Source organism: Lithobates pipiens, unplaced genomic scaffold (assembly GCF_037356315.1).
Source record: "Lithobates pipiens isolate NorthernLeopardFrog02 unplaced genomic scaffold, aLitPip1_a1.2 Scaffold_3, whole genome shotgun sequence".
In the NCBI taxonomy this organism is placed as follows: domain Eukaryota; kingdom Metazoa; phylum Chordata; class Amphibia; order Anura; family Ranidae; genus Lithobates; species Lithobates pipiens.
In genome coordinates, this window is record NW_027507790.1 from 65158402 (window position 1) to 65178974 (window position 20573).

Genomic DNA, 20573 nt, shown 5'->3' on the forward strand with positions numbered 1-20573 from the left:
GTTTGCGGCGGGTGCGGCGGGTGCGACACGAATTCAGCCATACTATCTGTATGGCTGAACTCGAATCGCACAGAGATCGGATGTGATTTGCACTGCAGTGCGGTGCGAATCACATCCGTTCTCATAAACCGCTGCAATGTGAACCCAGCCTTAGTGACACTGGCGACGGGGGGTGATCACGGGGTTAAACCTTTATTGGGGGGGTTAGGGGGGTACCTTAGAACTAAAGGGGGCTAACCCTAACTGCCCTAACAGTTATTACAGTCACAAATGACACCCGCCGGGTGATCAGGGGGTTAAACCTTTATTAGGTAATAAATGGCGGGTGCCCTGAAACTATAAAAAAATAACTAACCAACCAGCGTCACCTGTAACAGTTATATGGTGATCACTGGTGAAAGGGTTAACTAGGGGGCAATCAGGGGGCTTTATGCGGTAGTATATGGGGGTCCCTGGCGCTATAAAAAGCTGCGGCGAACCTAAATACCTACCTGCCTAACAAGCGTCACCTGTGACACTAATACAGCGATCAGAAAAACTATCGCTTATTAGGCTGGGTTCACACTGGAGCGATGCGGGAACGCCATGAATCCGCGGCGGGTTCCCGCATTGCATGCCTCCCGGCGGCAGTTCACACTGCCCTATGCGAACTGCTGGGAGTGTCAGTGAAATGTTAATGACACCCCCAGATCAGTTCGCATATCGCAGTGCGATCTGCAAACTCGGATCGCATGGTGTGAACACCCATGCGATCCGATTCTGCTGCGGGCCAAAAAAAGGGTCCCGTGCGAATTTGCGGCGGGTGCGGCGGGTGCGGCGGGTGCGACACGAATTCAGCCATACTATCTGTATGGCTGAACTCGAATCGCACAGAGATCGGATGTGATTTGCACTGCAGTGCGGTGCGAATCACATTCGTTCTCATAAACCGCTGCAATGTGAACCCAGCCTTAGTGACACTGGCGACGGGGGGTGATCACGGGGTTAAACCTTTATTGGGGGGGTTAGGGGGGCACATTAGAACTAAAGGGGGCTAACCCTAACTGCCCTAACAGTTACTACAGTCACAAATGACACCAATGCAAAAAAAATAAAAATAAAATAAAAAAAAGCAATTGGTGTCACTGTGACTGGGGGGGCAGGGGTAATTGGGGGGTGATCGGGGGTAAAGGGGGGGGTGTGAGTGTGCCTGGCATGTTCTACTGTATGTGGGGTGTGTTGGTGCAACTCACCGAACCTCTCTCCTCGGTGCCGGGACGAAAACTACCGACACGGAGGAGAGAATACATCACTTCCTCTCCTGTGTTTACATTAGAGGAGAGGAAGTGATGTCACCGGACATTTTCATTCGCCGGGAGCGATCGAGAGGGGGTGGCCATGAATGAATGGCCGTCCCCTCGTCCGGGATCGCTCCCGAACGAATACCGACCGCCGCAGGCACCGGGCGGGGGCCCGATCGGGCCCCCGACCGGCGGGCAGGCAAGGACGTACATGTAAGCCCTTATGCCTGCCCGTGCCATTCTGCCGACGTACATCGGCGTGCGGCGGTCGGCAAGTGGTTAAAGGGTACCTCTGTTTTTGTGGAAAAATATATAGCAAATAAAAAATGAATTCAGCATATTATTAACCACTTGAGACCCGCGCTATAGCCGAATGACGGCTACAGCGCGGATCTCCTTTTCCGGGACTATGTCTATTGACGTAGTCCCGTACATGAGCGGCCTGCGCGCCCCCTGAGGAGTGCGTGCGGCACGCTCTGTGATCGGCGAGTCTATGAGACTCGCCTGATCACCCATCAGAGCAAGGGGTCGATCCCGACCCCTTATCACATGATCAGCTGTCAGCCAATGACAGCTGATCATGTGATATAACGGAGCCGGTAATCGGCTATGAAAAAAAAAAGGAGCCGATCACCGGCGGCCGTGATTGGGACATCAGTCCCGATCACGGCCAGCCCTGCCAGTGCCCACCTGCCCCCTGCCAGTGCCCACCTGCCCCCTCATCAATAAAGACGATTAAAAAATAAGTGCCCCCCGTCAGTGCCACCCAGCAGTGCCCATAGTGCCACCCAGCAGTGCCCACAGTGCCACCCAGCAGTGCCCACAGTGTCACCCAGCAGTGCCACCCAGCAGTGCCCACAGTGCCACCCAGCAGTGCCCACAATCTGCCTCAACAAAGGTGCTGCACCCCAGTGCCACATATCCGTGCCCATCAGTGTCATCTACCAGTGCCCATCAGTGCCCAGCAGTGCCGCCCATCAGTGCCCAGCAGTGCCACCTATCAGAGCCACCTATCAGTGCCACCTATCAGTGCCCATCAGTCCCATCTATCAGTGGTACCTATCAGTGCCCCTTAGTGCCACCCATCCGTGCCACCCATCTGTGCCACCCATCCGTGCCATCTTATCTGTGCCCATCTTTGCCCATCAGTGCCGCCTTATCTGTGCCCATCGGTGCTGCCTTATCTGTGCCTATTAGTGCCGCCTTAACTATGCCTATCAGTGCCCACCAGTGCAGCCTATCAGTGCCCACCAATGCAGCCTATCAGTGCCCACCAATGCAGCCTATCAGTGCCCATCAGTGCAGCCTATCAGTGCCGCCTCATCAGCGCACTTCAATGAAGGAGAAAAATGACCTGTTTGCAAAATTTTATAACAAACTATTAAACATGATTTTTATTTTTTTTTGCATCTTTTTTTGTTTGTTTAGCAAAAAATAAAACTCCGAGCTGTAACTAAATACCACCAAAAGAAAGCTCTATTTGTGGGGAAAAAATGATAAAAATTTCATTTGGGTACAGTGTTGTATGCCCGCGCAATTGTCATTCAAAGTGCATCAGCGCTGAAAGCTGAAAATTGGTCCGGGACTGAGGGGGGTTTAAGTGCCCAGTAAGCAAGTGGTTAAAGGTTGTCAAGTTAATAAAAAAACTAAAAAATAAAACCTTTTCATTTCAATCTGCAGTGCTTTTTTTTTTAATGTAATAGTATATAACAACAAGCAGGCTTTGTACAAAACACCTTGAAAATGTAATTTTCTGCATGTGTGTAGAACTCACAATAAGATACAAGTCACGTTTTAGACATCCTCTGCAACAAAAATTTAATTTTGGTGAGATACCCTCTAAAGCAGTGATTCTGAACCAGGGTTCCTCCAGAGGTTGCTAGGGGTTCCCTCAGCATTGGGTAATTTCTGCCTCTCAGATAAGTTCCCACTCAAACCATTGATCTTCCCAATGACCACATGTGTAAGGACCATTCATCCCACTGACCATCACACTAATGTATCATGAGTTGTAGATTTCTAATTTTTAGCAGGGGTTCCACCGAGACCAGAGAACTATTTCAAGGGTTCCTCTGTGTTGAAAAGGTTGAGAAAGGCTGCTCTAAAGGTTAATTACTTCTAAAGGGATGCTGGCGGGTACTGTATCTGCAATAGGGATGAGCCGAACACCCCAGAACCTTCGAACGGATCTAAAATTTGTACGAACTTTAGAACCCCATTAAAGTCAATGGGCAGGGCAGGACTTACCATTGGGCTTGACTGGGCTCAAGCCCATAGGCCCCGCCGAGATACATAGCTGAGTGTACTCGGCTCAGCTCCGCTCACAGTCACACCCAGTTCCGACCTATGATGAACATAGGGACTGGGCGTGACTGTGAGCTGAGCCGACTACGCTACTCTCAGCTCATCTCGAGACTGCGAGAGGACCCAAGAGCCGTCGAGAGGACCGGAGAGCCGAGCAGCCGAGATACACAGGACTCTGTATCTCGGCGGCGCCATTTTTAAACTTCAAGGCTGCAATGACAAGGCTGCAAATGACACTGGGGCAAGGCTGTAAATGACAAGGCTACACTGACAAGGCTGCAAATGACACTGGGGCAAGGCTGTAAATGACAAGGCTACACTGACAAGGCTGCAGATGACACTGCCAGGCTGCATTTATGGGCATTTAAATTTAATTTTTTTTCCTTATAATTCCCTCCTAAACTTGGGGGGCGTGTTATACACCAATAAATACGATAATGTATAGAAGGTAGGGCCCGAAAGTGACTCAAGCCCAGGGGCCCCCACCACCCTAAGTCCTGCCCTGTCTATGGTACTCGAACGTTCGAAATCAAAAGAGCTCATTTTAGAGGCTAATATTTTTTCGGGAGCACTGATTTTAATGATGATTAAAGTGAAATATTCCTTTAAATATCATGCCTGGGGGGTGTCTATAGTATGCCTGTGAAGTGGCACGTGTTTCCCGTGTTTAGAACAGTCCCTGCACAAAATGGCATTTCACTGAAAAAAAGTCATTTAAAACTGCTTGCGGTTTTAATGTAATGTCTTCCGGCAATACGCATGAAAATCATTGAGAAAAATGGCATGGGTAGCCCCCCCCCCCTGCCCATTACCAGACCCTTTGGGTCTTGTACGGATATTAAGGGGAACCCCGTACCCAAATTAAAAAAAGTAAAGGCGGGGGGCTCCCAGGCCCTATATACTCAGAACAGCAGTATACAGGCGGTGCAAACAAGACAGGGACTGTGTAGGTTTGTTGTGTTAAGTTGAATCTGTTTGTAATTTTGAACTGGTACTTTTTAAAGTGTAGCTCCAGTCAAAAAATCTATTTTAATCTTTTTGGAAAACAAAGGGAAGGGTTATAACCCCTGTATAATTATTTTGGCCGTCTGTCTTTTTTCATCTCACTTCCTGTTGTCTCCTTCCGTTTGCAAGTAGGAAACGTTTGTAAGTTGGATGTTTGAAAGTAGGGGCCTGCCCTATATGCTCTGCATAAATGTGGCCCTAAGATGTTGTTGTTACCACAAGTTAACACTGTAAGCCCTCAAAGTGACTCTTGGTGGGTGCTGGAACGCCCTGCTGTGAACTATTATATCAAAAATTGTAATTACATGCCATTGTTGAACAGTGGTAGAAAAATTGGGCCTTTGGTGGTTGTGGTGGTGGTGCTGATGCCACAACACTGTAAGCCCTCATAGTTATTCTCGGTGGGAGCAGGAACGGGCCCTGCTGTGAAATGTTATATCAAGAATTGTAATTACATGCACCTGTTAAACAGGGGCTGAAAAATTGGGCCTTAGGCACTGGTGCCAGAACACTGCAACACCTCACAGAAACTCTAGTTGGAGAGAAGGAATGAGCCCTGCTACAAAGCATTGCATTAAAAATTGTAATGACATGCCCCTGTTAAACAGGGGCTGAAAAAATGGACCTTAGGCACTGGTGCTGGTGCCACAACACTGCAACCTCTCCCAGATACTCTAGTTGGAGTGCAGGAGTACACACACTCTAACTGCTGCAGATGCCTGTGTTACAGAAACACCAGCAATAAGGGGTAGCTTCAGGTGTATACTGTGCAGGAGGCACACAACACCCACTCTAACTGCTACAGATGCCTGTATTACAGAAACAGAACAACACCAGCAACAAGGGGTAGCTTCAGGTGTATACTGTGCAGGAGGCACACAACACCCACTGTAACAGTGCTAGGTTCCCAAACAAAAAGACACTGTCCCTGCCTATCCTGCTCTTTTTCTGCACGCCAACACACTACACAAGGCTGCCGCCCTGGAGGCCTTATATAGTGTGGGGCGTGTACTAAACCCCCCTGAGCTATAATTGCCTGTGGTCAATTATGGCTCTCCTCGTTGCCGGTGCTGTGATTGGCCAAGCATGCGGGGTCACAGTGCATGCTTGGCCAATCATGAGCCAGCAATGCACTGCGATGGCATAGTGCATTGTGGGCCATTCGCGCCACACGAATATGGTGCGAGCGGCCCACAAAGTTCTGAATTCGCCGAACAGGCGAACGGCCTGTGTTCGAGTCGAACATGCGCGCGAGTCAAACACCGAGCTCATCCCTAATCTGCAACAATGTTTAGTAAGAATCCTTGCACTTGTACTTTGCATGATTGTTTTCTTTAAACAAAGGTGAAGTTACTCTTCAAAGCCAAAACCCAGAAAGTGATAATAAGAGGTCCACCCCAATCCTCTCAAATGTCACTGTTTAGTGTTAATAGGGCCAACAGTGGAAGTGGCAGGAAAGTGACGTGTAGGAAGCAGTAGGAGCATCATGTCATACTATAGAGAATAAGGACTGCTGGCTAGAATGAGTAGCCTAACAAGTGACAATCCTCTAAACCCCTGATGGGACTTTGTGCTGTGTCTGCCGAATACATCAATTTTGTACAATGTGCTGTACTTGCCCTATTCTGTACATTATGCAATAGATTACATACGCCATACTGCTCTGTCCTAAAATAATCTACCGATGATGCTAACATTTACAGTAGCAATGGCCATATAGTGTTTAATAACAGATTGCATTAAAGGAGTTGTAAAGGCAAAAGGTTTTCTTATCTTAATGCATTAGGATAAAAAAGCCTTCTGTGTATAGCAGCCTCCCCAGCTCTCCCCCCCCAATTACTTACCCGAGCCTCTTCTCTCTCCAACGATGTCCACTAATGTCTAAGCCATCCGGGACACTCCTCCTGATTGGCTAAGAACAGCAGCGGCACTATTGGCTCCTGCGGCTGTCAATCAAAGTCAGCCAGCTATTTGGGGGAGAAAGGGAGGCGGGACCAGGTTGAGGCTCCGTGTCTGAATGGATACACAAAGTTCTGACTCGGCTCGGGTGCCCCCATAGAAAGCTGCTGGCTGAGGAGGCACTCGGTAGGAGGGAGGGGCCAGGAGCAGCAAAGAGGGACCCAAGAAGAGGAGGATCCGAGCTGCTCTGTGCAAAACCAACTGCACAGAGGAGGTAAATATAACATGTTTGTTATTTTATTTTTTTTAAACAAGACTTTACAATTATTTTAATATTATGTACAAATGTTATTTTGATCTCTATTTTTTTTTCTCAAATGCTGTAAGAGATATAAATGTTCAATACCAAGAGCAATTATTGGCAGATTGTGTCTAAAAAGGCCAAATCTGACTGGTTACTGGCCTATGCATAATTTTAGTCAGGTACCTATACCAGGTTGCTGATGTAAAGGCAAATAATTTAGAATGTCAAATAAATTTGTATTGGGATCGCAGTCATGGTGCACTCTAAAGGGCCAGAATGAACGATAACTATTTAGCTATGGTCCCAATTTATGAACAGTTGTTTGCTAGCTGTGCCCATCTATAAAGGGTCTAGAATTGAAAGCTTCCTGTCTACAAAACATTCTTTCCTGTGACTAGAATGGTTGTACTCTGGCATTTATTTTCTCCTTAATCTACAGAAAAAGATGTATTTTGCTTTCTACTTCAGGATTACTTAACATCCAATTTTCCATTCTGCCACTGCTTTCACTGGTTCATAGCAAGTGGCAGAATTCATCAAGAAATTGTATAACTTGCTAACAAAACTCATTTTTATCATTTATCCTACAGTATGTGCACATTTATTGTCTTTTAGTGTGAAGTTTAAGACAAGGTAATTTTTTTGTGCAAGACAGATGGTTCACCGCAGACATAAATAAAAAAGGATCTTATAGCACAAAAATCCCACAAAACAAAAGCAAAAAAAAAAAAGAAGCCTTGTAGGAGGTGGGAGACAGGGGCGTAACTATAGGGGGTGCAGCAGTTGCGACCGCAACTGGGCCCTGTGCTGCAGGGGGCCCATGCAGCGCCCTCTACATATGGCCGGCAGCAGCATAGGCAGCTAGGGGTACCAGTGCACCATGCACATGGGTGGCTGGAGGTGGAGGGTGACTAGCAGAGCTCCTTGCTCGACTATTGCACTGGCTGCTCTTTAGTTGTGCATTTCCCGCATGACCTGTGTCCTCGGCTGGCTCCTCAGAGTACCCCTCTCCTGCTCCATGCATTGCCGCTCAGTCTGATGTCTGTTCTCCCCAGCCAGAGTCCCACCCCTCGAGTCAGGCCCACACTGCACTGCATACTTCTCCCGGGTAAACAAACTTTAAGCACACAGATGCAGTGCAGCCCTATGAGAGCCGGCTCCCCGGAGGACACTGCAGGCTTGTCTGCCAGCCCCCCTCCTCCCCCGTCATACACAGATGATGAAAGGTCTTTCTGGGAGATATGCTGATCACCCGTCCAGCACACTGGATGGAGCCCAGGCCAACATTGATGAGTGCGCGGCCTGCAGCTTGGTCATGGGGAGTGAGAGGACCCCATCCCCCACACACCATTACATACCCCCTCCATCTCCCCCTGGGGACAGGGGCCCCTTCTCACGTGGGGCAGTAACTTAATCTGTGAAATAAAAAGGTTATGGCGCTAAACCCTATTAGTGATGAGGTGAGTTAACTTATCAAATCCTAGTGTTTAATTTTTTATATAAAAAGAGAAAGAAAAAGAAAGAAGCTGTTGGTGATACCGTGAAAAAAAATATCCTAAAGCAATTTTATCCAAAACAAATTGTGTGTGATTAATGTGGAGTCAGCATTCATGTTCCATTATAATAAAAACAAAAAATGAGTATTAAATTATCATATGCGTATCAGCCTACTAAAAACATGTAAACCTTCATTAAATGTGCAAATTAGTGGAAATAATGTTAATATTCAACAGTATGTTAGTGTAAAACAGATTGTGCAAACATGTGCAAAAAAATGTGCAAAAAAGCAACTAAAGGTCAGAACAACCAAGGATCAGAAATAATTTAACCATAAAATCGCATGAAGTCGCTAAATGTGCGAATAGACAATATTTTCAACCAATAATCGCATGAAGACGCATCTGTGTCCAATATAAGTCCAAAATTAATATTTGGCTTGATAGTGCTGCCTCTTCAGACTATTGTTGTAATTGTTACAAAAAGTCAATGGGGGGTATTTGATTTACTCGTGCAAATAGTGCGGGCTCCAGAGGACGTCGTAGTGACGAAACGCGTAGGGCGTGGCCACGTTGTGTGCACTCGTTTGAGACGAACGGCGGAGTTTTTCCTATATGTACATGCTTTTAATGTAAAATGTGAGTAGATTTTAATATTAATAAACGAACGATTTGGTTAAGAACGTATTACACTATGGATATGTCTTCCCTTATATAATTAACGTTGGATACCATACGGACGGAACAACGAAGCTTCACCCAGTGCACCAGCAGCAGCCAGAGAGCGACACAGTGGCTTACATTGTGAAGGTCCATCCAGCCCCACAGGGGCATTAACTCTGGTGAGAGCATTCACATACTATAGCACAGAGTGGCGCACCGGGGATGAAGTTCTCTAATTGAAAGCCCGCACTATTTGCACGAGTAAATCAAATACCCCCCATTGACTTTTTGTAACAATTACAACAATAGTCTGAAGAGGCAGCACTATCAAGCCAAATATTAATTTTGGACTTATATTGGACACAGATGCGTCTTCATGCGATTATTGGTTGAAAATATTGTCTATTCGCACATTTAGCGACTTCATGCGATTTTATGGTTAAATTATTTCTGATCCTTGGTTGTTCTGACCTTTAGTTGCTTTTTTGCACATTTTTTTGCACATGTTTGCACAATCTGTTTTACACTAACATACTGTTGAATATTAACATTATTTCCACTAATTTGCACATTTAATGAAGGTTTACATGTTTTTAGTAGGCTGATACGCATATGATAATTTAATACTCATTTTTTGTTTTTATTATAATGGAACATGAATGCTGACTCCACATTAATCACACACAATTTGTTTTGGATAAAATTGCTTTAGGATATTTTTTTTCACGGTATCACCAACAGCTTCTTTCTTTTTCTTTCTCTTTTTATATAAAAAATTAAACACTAGGATTTGATAAGTTAACTCACCTCATCACTAATAGGGTTTAGCGCCATAACCTTTTTATTTCACATTTTCATTTCCCTCTCCTCCCCAATAAGGAAGTGAGGGCTTCAGGCACAGGCAGCTCTAACCCAGTATATTTCCTTTCCTTTCTCCAATTTTTATTTTCAATTTATTTCACATATTTCTATCACTTAGGAGATTTGATTTTTCCATAGCGCGACTTTATTTATTTATTCAGTAACTTAATCTGCCCTGGAGAAAAGGACCTCATCTCTTCTGGGGATGGGGACCCCATCCTGTCTAGGGATAGTCCCCCAATTGGGCACCTAAAAATAAAAAAAAATGAATAAAAAAAAAACTACTGATGCTAGTGGTAGACTCGGAGGGAAGGGCCCTGGCTGGGGTTCAGGGGGGCCCTTCATGGTTTCTTGCATCGGGGCCCTGAAGGTTCTAGTTACGCCTCTGGTGGGAGAGGTTGGAGCCTCTTCTGCCCATAGTCAATAAATCACGCTATGGAGATGGAAGAGGAAGCAAGCTTTAGAGCACCGGTATGATGCAGGTTATGGTGCCTACTGTACAACTGCAGCCTTAGATTTAGAGTACTTGAGGTAGATTGTTTTAAATAAAACTATGCTGAGAGGAGACATGCCATTTCTAACCACATTGGGAAATCCTGGTGCCTGGCTGTCTGTGATTTAAAAATGTTCCCTGACCTGGAACAAATAGGCATGTAACAAGTAAAGTCATATGAAGGTGTGTTTGCACATTTCTTCATAGTTAGTGGCTTTGAAAGTATTAAAACATCACTGTATTACCATGACAGTCAGGTGAATAGTGTTTTTTGTACAGGTTTGTATTTGTTGCCAGGAGCTGGCTAATATCATCAGCATACTCAGGAGACATTTCGCATTGTTTGCTGCGATGAGATAGTTCCCTCCTAGTGCCCAGACTTGACTCTGTGTCATCACATCCTGACAACAGTGCATCTAAGACCAAAGAATAAAGCAAAGAATCTTGGGACATGTAATTTGAAGAACCAGGGTTTACATTCAAGTCTGTTTTGGGCTACAAGTACCAGCCGGCTGTGAGAGTGAGATCAGAATGCTGGGAGAGGTGATACAAAGCCTGTGTGGGGGTGGGATCTCTGGACCATGGCCTAGATCTGCAAGCAGTGATTCGGACAGTGGAATGTGCTGCGACCAGGTTGCGACCTGTGCTTCAGAGAGGGATAGAGTCATCTTGAGTGGGTGGGGGTGCATCTGCAGCCAGCCACATGTGATTGTCCGGCGGCAGCCTGTAAACTGCCTTCATCTTATCCACTTCAGACCCAGCTGGATTGTAGCGTTGAGCGACGAAGTGTCGAGCAATGTTCCTAATGGTCTACTTTACATGTGTGTGCTTTTAAGTTCTTTTTCTGATGACAGAAATGTCAGAACCCAGAGTGTCAGAGGTGTTGGAGGACATGCAAGGTCAAGACAACCAGTTAGGTACAGAATCTTTGACAGGTAGAGCTACATATTATGCAGTGGTAACCTGGACAATGGAATTATTGTCAGTTTAAGAGGGTGAGCTAAAAAACATTCATGAAAATATAGCCATATACAGTGTTGTGTGAATGAAGAAGCAGCCATATGTTTTGTACACTGAAATCCCATACATACTATCAGTTTTTCCTTCAGGTTTACCCGATTGCATACAAACTGAAACTCCTAAGGTTTGACCTCATATTATATGGTTTTGGTAAATCTGAAGGAAAAACTCAGCAGAAAAACTGATAGTGTGTATGGGGCTTTAGTGATTTTCAGTCAGTGGAATATTGTCAGTAGATGATCTCATGAGGGGTCCCTCAATATTATCAAGTTGTAGGGGCCCAACAACTTATGCTCCAACATTGAGATCATGGACTGATCTCTTGAATATAATAAAGGCACACCCTTCAATTTAGCATGGATTTGGAAAGATTTTAGGGGGTTTACTAGAGTTGCTGTACTTCAGTGCTCACAACAGAGAAGCAAGCAAAAACCTGAAATAATGTATCTAAATCTTGTGTATGTAAATGACCTAAAGAATCTTGAGTTTCATTTTAAAATACTGTAGCGATATGTAGAGTTTCTTCTTTAACCTCCCTGGCAGTAATCCCGAGTCTGGCTCGGGTTAGGATTTTATTATCATAAGTGGTAACCCCAAGCCAGACTCGGGATCGCATCGCTGGATACAGGGAGAGGTTACTTACCTTGTCCCCTGGATCCAGTGATGTCCTCCGCGCTGTGTGATCGAGCTGTCCTCCGTCGATTCACACAGTGGCCGAGTGCCGCCGAGCTCCGTTCCCTGTGGCGTTACGACGCACGGGAGCGGAGATCGGCGCCAAATTCAAAAAAGTTAAAATACACAAAACACACATAGTACTGTAATCTTACAGATTACAGTACTGTATAAAAAAAATTACACACCCCCTTTGTCCCTAGTGGTCTGTGCAATGCCCTGCATGCACTTTTATATTATAAATACAGTTTTTTCTGCCTGGAATTTGGAGATTGCCCATAGCAACCAAAAAGTGTCCCTTTATGTCAAAAGTGATTTTAGACCAACTAGAAAACAGCGATAATAAATTATAATCACTTGCAGAATTGAGCGATAGCGATTTGTGGGGAGATTCGTCATCAAACACTAAATCTAATGACATCGACAATTCTGCAAATGAGCAAATTTCAGTGTTTTTGGATTTGATTACATTATTGAATAATTTTTAATATTATTTATTATATTATAAACTTTATCATACACGGGATGTCTGCTAGACTCTGGTTTGAACAGATTTAAGAGAGTTATTCTTAAGAATTACAGGACTACAATATAAAACGCCAAATTTCCATGCAAAATAATTGTACCGCTTTCAGCACCTAAAACCAGAATGAATCATACCGCCAGGGAGGTTAATGGTGCTGATATGTGTAAGAGACAAATGTGTTGTGTTTCAGTCTAGTCCAAATAGGCAGAGTTGGCAGATTTTGTTGAGGTGCATAGTTAACCTTCCTAGCGTTAATCCCGAGTCTGGCTCGGGTTGGGATTTTAATTACAGGAGCGGTAACCCCGAGCCAGACTCGGGATGGCTTCGCTGGATGCAGGGGAGGACACAGGGAGAGTTACTCACCTTGTCCCCTGGATCCAGCGATGTCCGCCGCGCTGTGTGATCGAGCCATCCTCCGTTCGATTCACAGTGCCGAATGCCGCCGAGCTCCGTTCCCTGCGACGTTACGACGCACGGGAGCGGAGAACGGCGGCAAATTCAAAAAAGTAAAAACACACAAAACACACACAGCACTGTAATCTTACAGATTACAGTGCTGTATTAAAAAATACACACCCCCTTTGTTCCTAGTGGTCTGTGCAGTGCCCTGCATGCACTTTTATATTATAAATACTGTTTTTTCTGCCTGGAATTTGGAGATTGTCCATAGCAACCAAAACATGTCCCTTTTTCAGTTTTTTTGGGATTTGATTACATTACTGAATAATTTTTATTATTCTTTATTATATTATAAACTTTATCATACCCGGGATGTCTGCTAGACTCTGGTTTGAAGAGATTTCAGAGCGTTATTCCTAAGAATTACAGGACTACAAAATAAAAGCCAGATTTCCATGCAAAATAATTGTACCGCTTTCAGCACCTTATTCCAGACTGAATCATACTGCCAGGGAGGTTAAGAATCCAGTGGTTGGAGTGCAGGCTGGGAGTGAGGTAGAGCAGTACTATGGGGGTTATTCACTACAGGAAAATCCACTTTGCACTGCAAGTGCATTGGCAAGTGCACTTGGAAGTAAAGCCACTGTAGATCCAAGGGGGACATGCAAGGAAATAAAAAAACAGCATTTTAGCTTGCACATGATTGGATTGGATGATAAAATCAACATTTCAGATCTACCCCTTAGATTTATAGCGACTGCACTTCCATGTGCACTTTCAGTGCAAAGTGGATTTGCCTTTGGTAAATAACCCCCAATGTGTGATAACAGTCGGAAGACCATAAGTGCAATATGTTAGATATGCAATGCCAATAATAGCTAATAATGAAGACAGATCTTCTAACCTGTTTTGGGGTAATCTGTGTGGTCTTCAACAGTGTTGTGCACATGTACAGTATGTCTGGAGCATTGGGTTTCCTGCCATGTCAGTGACAAGTACTAGTGAATGTTCGTTTTACCTTTTTTCCTGTATATGGTCAGCTTGTTCAATTAAGTTTAAACAAAAAGAAAAAATGGAAACTGGTTGGTTTATATGCAGAGCTGCACCAGATTTGGCACTATCCAGTTTTAGTAAATCAACCCCTTTATGTCTAGAACTAAGCTTGATTCACCTTGTCATGTTCTTTCTTTGTAAGTATACTGCTTTTGCGAAGTACTGTTTGTCTTATGGCTTCATGATAGAATCTGCTCATTTGTTCAGGTTAGGTATTTTAGCATATGATTTTTTTTAAGGAACTGGTAATATGCCTAATATTTCCACTAGTATGACTTGTCATATGACTTTGGACACATAAAGTCGCGTGACAAGTCACAGCCCATTGATTTCAATGGCACCCATTCCCATCTATGTGACTTTGAAAATCAGCGACTTTGAAAAGATACCTGCAAAGCTTTGATGCGACTTTTGATTCGCACTCTAGCCTTAGGCTACATTTCCACTAGTGCGACTCTAAAGCTGTGTGATTTAGAATGTGACTTTGAGTGCAACTTTGATCCAACTACACTCAAGATCAAAGTCGCATCAAAAGTTGCATCAGAGCAGTGCAGGCACTTTTTCAAAGTCGCATAGATGGGAACGTATGCCATTGCAATCAATGGGCTGTGACTTGTCATGCGACTTTATGTGTCCAAAGTCGCATGACAAGTCACCGAAGTGGAAACGGGGCATTAAACTCATTACTCACATGTAGCTCCCTCAGCTGGGCATGTGGCACACCATGCACACAGTGCCTATCACAGTGCCACACCATGCACACAGTGCCTATCACAGTGCCACACCATGCACACAGTGCCCATCACAGTGCCACACCATGTAAACAGTGCCATCACAGTACCACACCATGCACACAGTGCTATCACAGTACCACACCATGCACACAGTGCCATCATGGTGCCACACCATATACAGTGTCATCACAGTGCCACACCATGTACACAGTGCCATTACGGTGCCACACCATGTATACAGTGCCATCACAGTGCCTCACCATGTACAGTGTCATCACAGTGCCACACCATGTACGCAGGGCCATCACAGTGCCATACCGTGTACACAGTGCCACCACAGTGTCACACCATGTACACAGTGCCATTACAGTGCCAGACCATGTACAGTGTCATCACAGTGCCATGCTGAAACAACCACGTGGTTGTACACTGTAGAAAATCTGCAGCATGTTGCATTGTAATCTATATTACAGTTTCTAAGACCCCTTTCACACTGGGGCGCTTTGCAGGCTCTATAACGCTAAAAATAGCGCCTGCTAAGTGCCCTGAAAGAGCCGCTGCTATCTCTCCAAGGCCTTTCACACTGGAGGGGTGCACTGGCAGGACGCTAAAAAAAGTTCTGCTAGCAGCATCTTTGGAGCGATGAAGGAGCGGTGTATACACCACTCCTTCACCACTCATGGGCATTAAAATCAATGGGGCAGCGCAGCTATACCGCCGGCATATCGCTGCTGCAGCAGCGCTTTGCTGGGGTTTTAACCCTTTCTCGGATGCTAGCAGGGGGTAAAAGCGTCCTGCTAGTGGCCGAAATTGATGGCAAAATGCCACTAAAAATAGCAGCGCTTTACCACCAATGCACCCACCGCCCCAGTGTGAAAGGGGCCTAACAAACAGAACATACTTCCAAAGCCTGCACCACCCCCCCCCCCCCCCCCCCCCGGAGAAACTACTATCCAAAATGAGGCTGTGAAGACATGAGAAGGAGGGATGGGGGCAGAGCTGGGCAGGCCTAGGCATGTCTGTCTAAAAAGGAGAGGAGGGAGGGGGGCAGAGCTAGGCAGGTCTAGGAACATACTTCTAAAAAGAAGAGGAGGGATGGGGCGGAGCTGAGAAGGTCTAGGCATGTCTGTCTAAAAAGGAGAGGAAGGATGAGGTGGAGCTGAGCAGGTCTAGGCATGTCTGTCTACAAAGGAGAGGAAGGATGGGGGCGGAGGTGAGCAGGTCTAGGCATGTCTGTCTAAAAAGGAGAGGAGGGATGGGGGCGGAGGTGAGTGGGTCTAGGCATGTCTGTCTAAAAAGGAGAGGAGGGATGGGGGCGGAGGTGAGTGGGTCTAGGCATGTCTGTCTAAAAAGGAGAGGAGGGATGGGGGCGGAGGTGAGCGGGTCTAGGAATGTCTGTCTAAAAAGGAGAGGAGGGATGGGGGCGGAGGTGAGCGGGTCTAGGAATGTCTGTCTAAAAAGGAGAGGAGGGATGGGGGCGGAGTGGAGCGGGTCTAGGCATGTCTGATTAAAAAGGAGAGGAGGGATGGGGCGGGGCTGAGCAGGTCTAGGCATGTCTGTCTAAAAAGGAGAGGAGGGATGGGGGCGGAGGTGAGCAGGTCTAGGCATGTCTGTCTAAAAAGGAGAGGAGGGACAACGTTTTCAGGAAGTGAGAGGCCCCCATGCAGAATTCAGAAATAAGGAAGTGAGGTTGTCCCTGAAGAACAGGAAGAAGCTGACTGTCTGGCTTTGATTAGACTTTCTAAGCTTGGCAATCAGCTATACTGAAAATGAATAATGTCAAAGATAAAGACATTTTACATATAATTAATAGAAAGATTTTCATTTTTGACTGGACTTCCACTTTAACTGTGCTGTATTCAAACCTTATTACATAACCACAAGCACCTGTAGCTGTATTTTACAGGTGTTAGGGAAAGCAAATGTAATAAGTTTCTTCTCATTTTATCTATACTTCACAATGTACTTCTTTATCTTCCTTATCAGATGTGATTTTATGGTCTAGCTAACACAAAAAGTGATTTGAAAACACCCCCTTTAATATGGCATGTGCTTTTTCCATCACACCAAGACGGCTGAAAAGAGATAATAAAAAAGCAGCTCTACAACATGTGATGAGCGCAAATGGAAAACTCCTCTGATCAGGAAATTAAAGCAATTTGAGCAAAACCACCCAGCTGTTGCAAATATATAGGCAAAATCTAATTAAAGGGTTGGTGAGAATTAATGGCATTTATGATTGAAAGAATCCAAAAGTTAACGTGCATTTGCTAGTCTGCAGTGTGAACGCACATAAATCTAACATCGTCTTTAAACAGTAATATTTGCTCAGCAGGGATCTAGAAGAAAAATAAAATAATAAAATGTGAAAAATTACTCACGACAGTATAGCAAATGTGACCAGTGTAATTGCCAGGCAGAAAATGGACAGGGAGCAGCCAATGTAACTGATGGAGGACAACGCCACCTTGTGGGAGCTGGAGAGCTGTGCGTGCGAAACAACACGAGAGAAAAAACACTTATTAACATCATTAATTCCAGTTTATGCTTTTTGTCATTCTGACAAGTTTATCAATTTAACCTTAGCACTCAACTAGCACTAATTGTGTTTCCATGCATGCATTGTTATAGATATGCCATCACATCACGTCTTGCACTGCATCTCCGAGTAATTCATGTATGCAAAGAGACAGAAATCATAAAGATGAACAAAACAGCCCCAAGTCATGCAGTATTTTCTTTTTTTTTTACGACAAACATTGTTCCATGTGCCCGCAGCAAAAATATGCCTTGCACTAGGCTTCCGGTTGCTGCCTTTAAATGTCATAAACTGAAAGCTGTGTGCCTTCGGAGCTTTTTCAATCAAGTGACAAAATGAAGACATATATATTCGCTATATTTTACTATCATTTTCCCTAACCTTAAATATTTAGAAAACTCCAGTTTAATGGAAACATCTTTCTAAGTCCTTTTTACCAATTCCTACTGAGGAGCAGTGATGAGCTTGGGCATGTTCAGACTAGTATCCAAACCCATGTGTGTGAGCCTACAAGGAAGTCATCACCTATACAGACCAATCATCTGCCACAGAGGCATTCTCTTCCCTTTAGCTACAATTATGCGTGCCCCTTGTCAGGGCTCTCTTTAATATTGATTGGACCATGGGCAAAAATTTTCTTGCCCCCCCCCCCCCCATTCAATTTCACTCTCCACCTGCTCTGAGACATACAATAAATAGCAGCTAGACTTAAAATCAGTTTACTATATCAGATCAGGCAGCAATTGTGATTAGTTGCCAATAGTTACAGCATATCATTACTGCTTACTGACTGGTTGCTAGAGGTTGCAGCACACATGACTGCTCACTGATTAGTTGCTAGAGGTTACAGCTAATGATTTCTGCTTGTTAGATGGTTGCTAGAGATTACTGTACAGTATTACTGCTCACTGATTGGTTGCTAGAGCTTAAAGCACATCATCTCCTCACTTCAGGGGGGCATGATATACATATGAATCCCGCCTTTATTTACATATCAATGCCGCCAGCCAAAGCTATTTACTTATGAATGCCGCCACTATTTACATATGAATGTCGGTTATTTACATGTAAACACAGGGTCTGTAGGTGAGTCATCTGTACATGACAATAAGGCAGAGCCTGGGCAGCCTTTGTACCAGCACTTCACATTGAGATATTGGGACACAGCGCAGGACTAAAACTTCAAAGGAAAAGGGAATTTAAACTGGGATAGTTGGCAAGTATGAGGCAGCTGCTTTGGGCCCCACAACAATGACAGGGCCCAGGGCAGCTGCCCCTTTTGCCCTGCCTTAAAGATGGCCCTGCCCCTTGTATACAAGCTGCTGCAGAGCGAGGAATGGCCCAATTGCATGATTTGGCCCATATAGGGGCTGGCTTCCTGGTAGACTCCCACACACGAGTTTAGATTCTAGTCTGAACATACCTCATCTCTATTGGGGAGATAATATAAGTTCCAGTGCAGTGCACCTTGAATATTTTTTTGGTGTCCAACCTTTCCCATCTCACAACATCATACTGAGTGACTGCACAGAGACTTCAGATGCAAAAAAAACAGAAGAATTGTTTTTCAAAGGAGTTTACATGTATCAAAGCATAGCTCCTTTTTCTTTGGGGTATATACGGGTTACAACCTCTGTCAGGTTTCTATTGCTTTCTGAGGTCTCGTTAAGAAGACTTCCTGTTTTGGTAACATTACTCACCAATACTTGATATGCTGGTCAACATGTACACTGCCTGATTGTTGACAAGCTATGGTCCATTACTTGAACAATCAGTACTTGGGTTTAGACATGAAAGACCTTAGCGGGGCAGTATTTGGTAATCACTCTGCCCTAGGTACTTATCAGTGATGATAACATCTTGTATAAGCACCACCCTGTTGGGCTCCATGTACACTAGCAGCTCCTAAACTTGAGTTTAACAGTATTTGGTGTTTTTTTTGCCGGACTCCGCCACCATGCGTCGCGATGCTTACAGGGAACAGAGTGTGTAACACAGGACATCGGGCAGATTATCCGGTGGGGGAAACACAGTGGGGGGACAAAGCATGATACTGGTGACAAGGTAAGTATACTGCACCAGAGTTCTGCAATGCAATGTGGTTCAGGGTTACCGCTAATGGTACTGGAATTTAACCCTGAGCCACACTTGGGAATACTGCCAGGAGAGTTAATAACTTTTTCCCTCCAAAAACTGAAAGCTGATATTTGTAATGGTGTGAGGGGCTTAATATTATTGAAATTATTGAAGTTTGAGGGCTATTTGGAACAATTTTTAGGCATTTTACCAAGACACCCCTAAAGAACCCAGAAGGCATGTATTGTATACAATATAGGTCAGTGATGGCGAACCTTGGCACCCCAGATGTTTTGGAACTACATTTCCCATGATGCTCCACTACACTGCAGAGTGCATGAGCATCATGGGAAATGTAGTTCCAAAACATCTGGGGTGCCAAGGTTCGCCATCACTAATATAGGTGATATGAAATAAAATTGTGAAGAACGAAATGCTTAAAATATGTTGAACTGATTTAGACAACTAATTAAGAAAATGTGTTATAAATAAATTGGCTTTGTGTATTTCTAAGGCAAATAATATCACACAGACATTTCTATATAAACCAATGGTTGCCACTGCACACATATCAGAGATAAAAAAATGACCTAGATGCGCAGCACAGGCTGTAGTACATATAATCCTAAAGAGAGAGCAGCATTCTCGAGTCTTGAGAAATGAACGCACAGGGAAGATTGTATTTCAACATTTTGATGAGGCACAAGCTTATCTTCCTCAGGACAACAAACAAGTGAAGCAACACAACATATATACCCTAAAACCCCTCCTGTCATTACCATCCACATGTGATGACATCAACAAGTGCAAATGTACCAGCTAAAAACAATAATGGGCAAATTTTCAAATTTGGGAGCACATCAAAACAACAGCAAAAGTACATACAAAATAGACATAAATAAAAGGAGCCAAATCCAGGCAATAAAGATAAAAGTCAAAATAAACTGCATGACAGAGTATCATGCTGCCTAGGCAAGATGGCCACCCATGCTAAGTCAGAGCTAGAGTAGGAGAGCATGGTGAACATGTAATGTGTAGAGGAAAACATACAGAGCAGCCTGCCGCATCAGGAATGCAGATTAAGAGACACGTACAAAAACAGACACAAATCCAGTGTTAAATCACCAAATGCATGTTCTGAAAGTGAAAATAAACAGATCAATGATCAATTAAAAGCAGTTTGAGTCCCACTGATCGCAGAAAAGTACATGAGGATATTAAACAAAACAGCATATTAAAACAAATTAAT

The 20573-nt window shown here is 44.5% G+C and overlaps 1 protein-coding gene across 2 annotated transcripts in view; it reads right to left on the bottom strand.

The window, feature by feature from the left end:
* Window positions 1–20573, bottom strand: part of ADGRD1 (adhesion G protein-coupled receptor D1) — an 843751-nt gene that overhangs the window by 294277 nt on the left and 528901 nt on the right. For both annotated transcript variants that reach the window (XM_077461779.1, XM_077461778.1), the window contains one exon: window positions 17091–17194. In XM_077461779.1, coding sequence (XP_077317905.1) covers window positions 17091–17194 — 104 coding nt within the window. The remainder of the gene's footprint in view (window positions 1–17090; window positions 17195–20573) is intronic.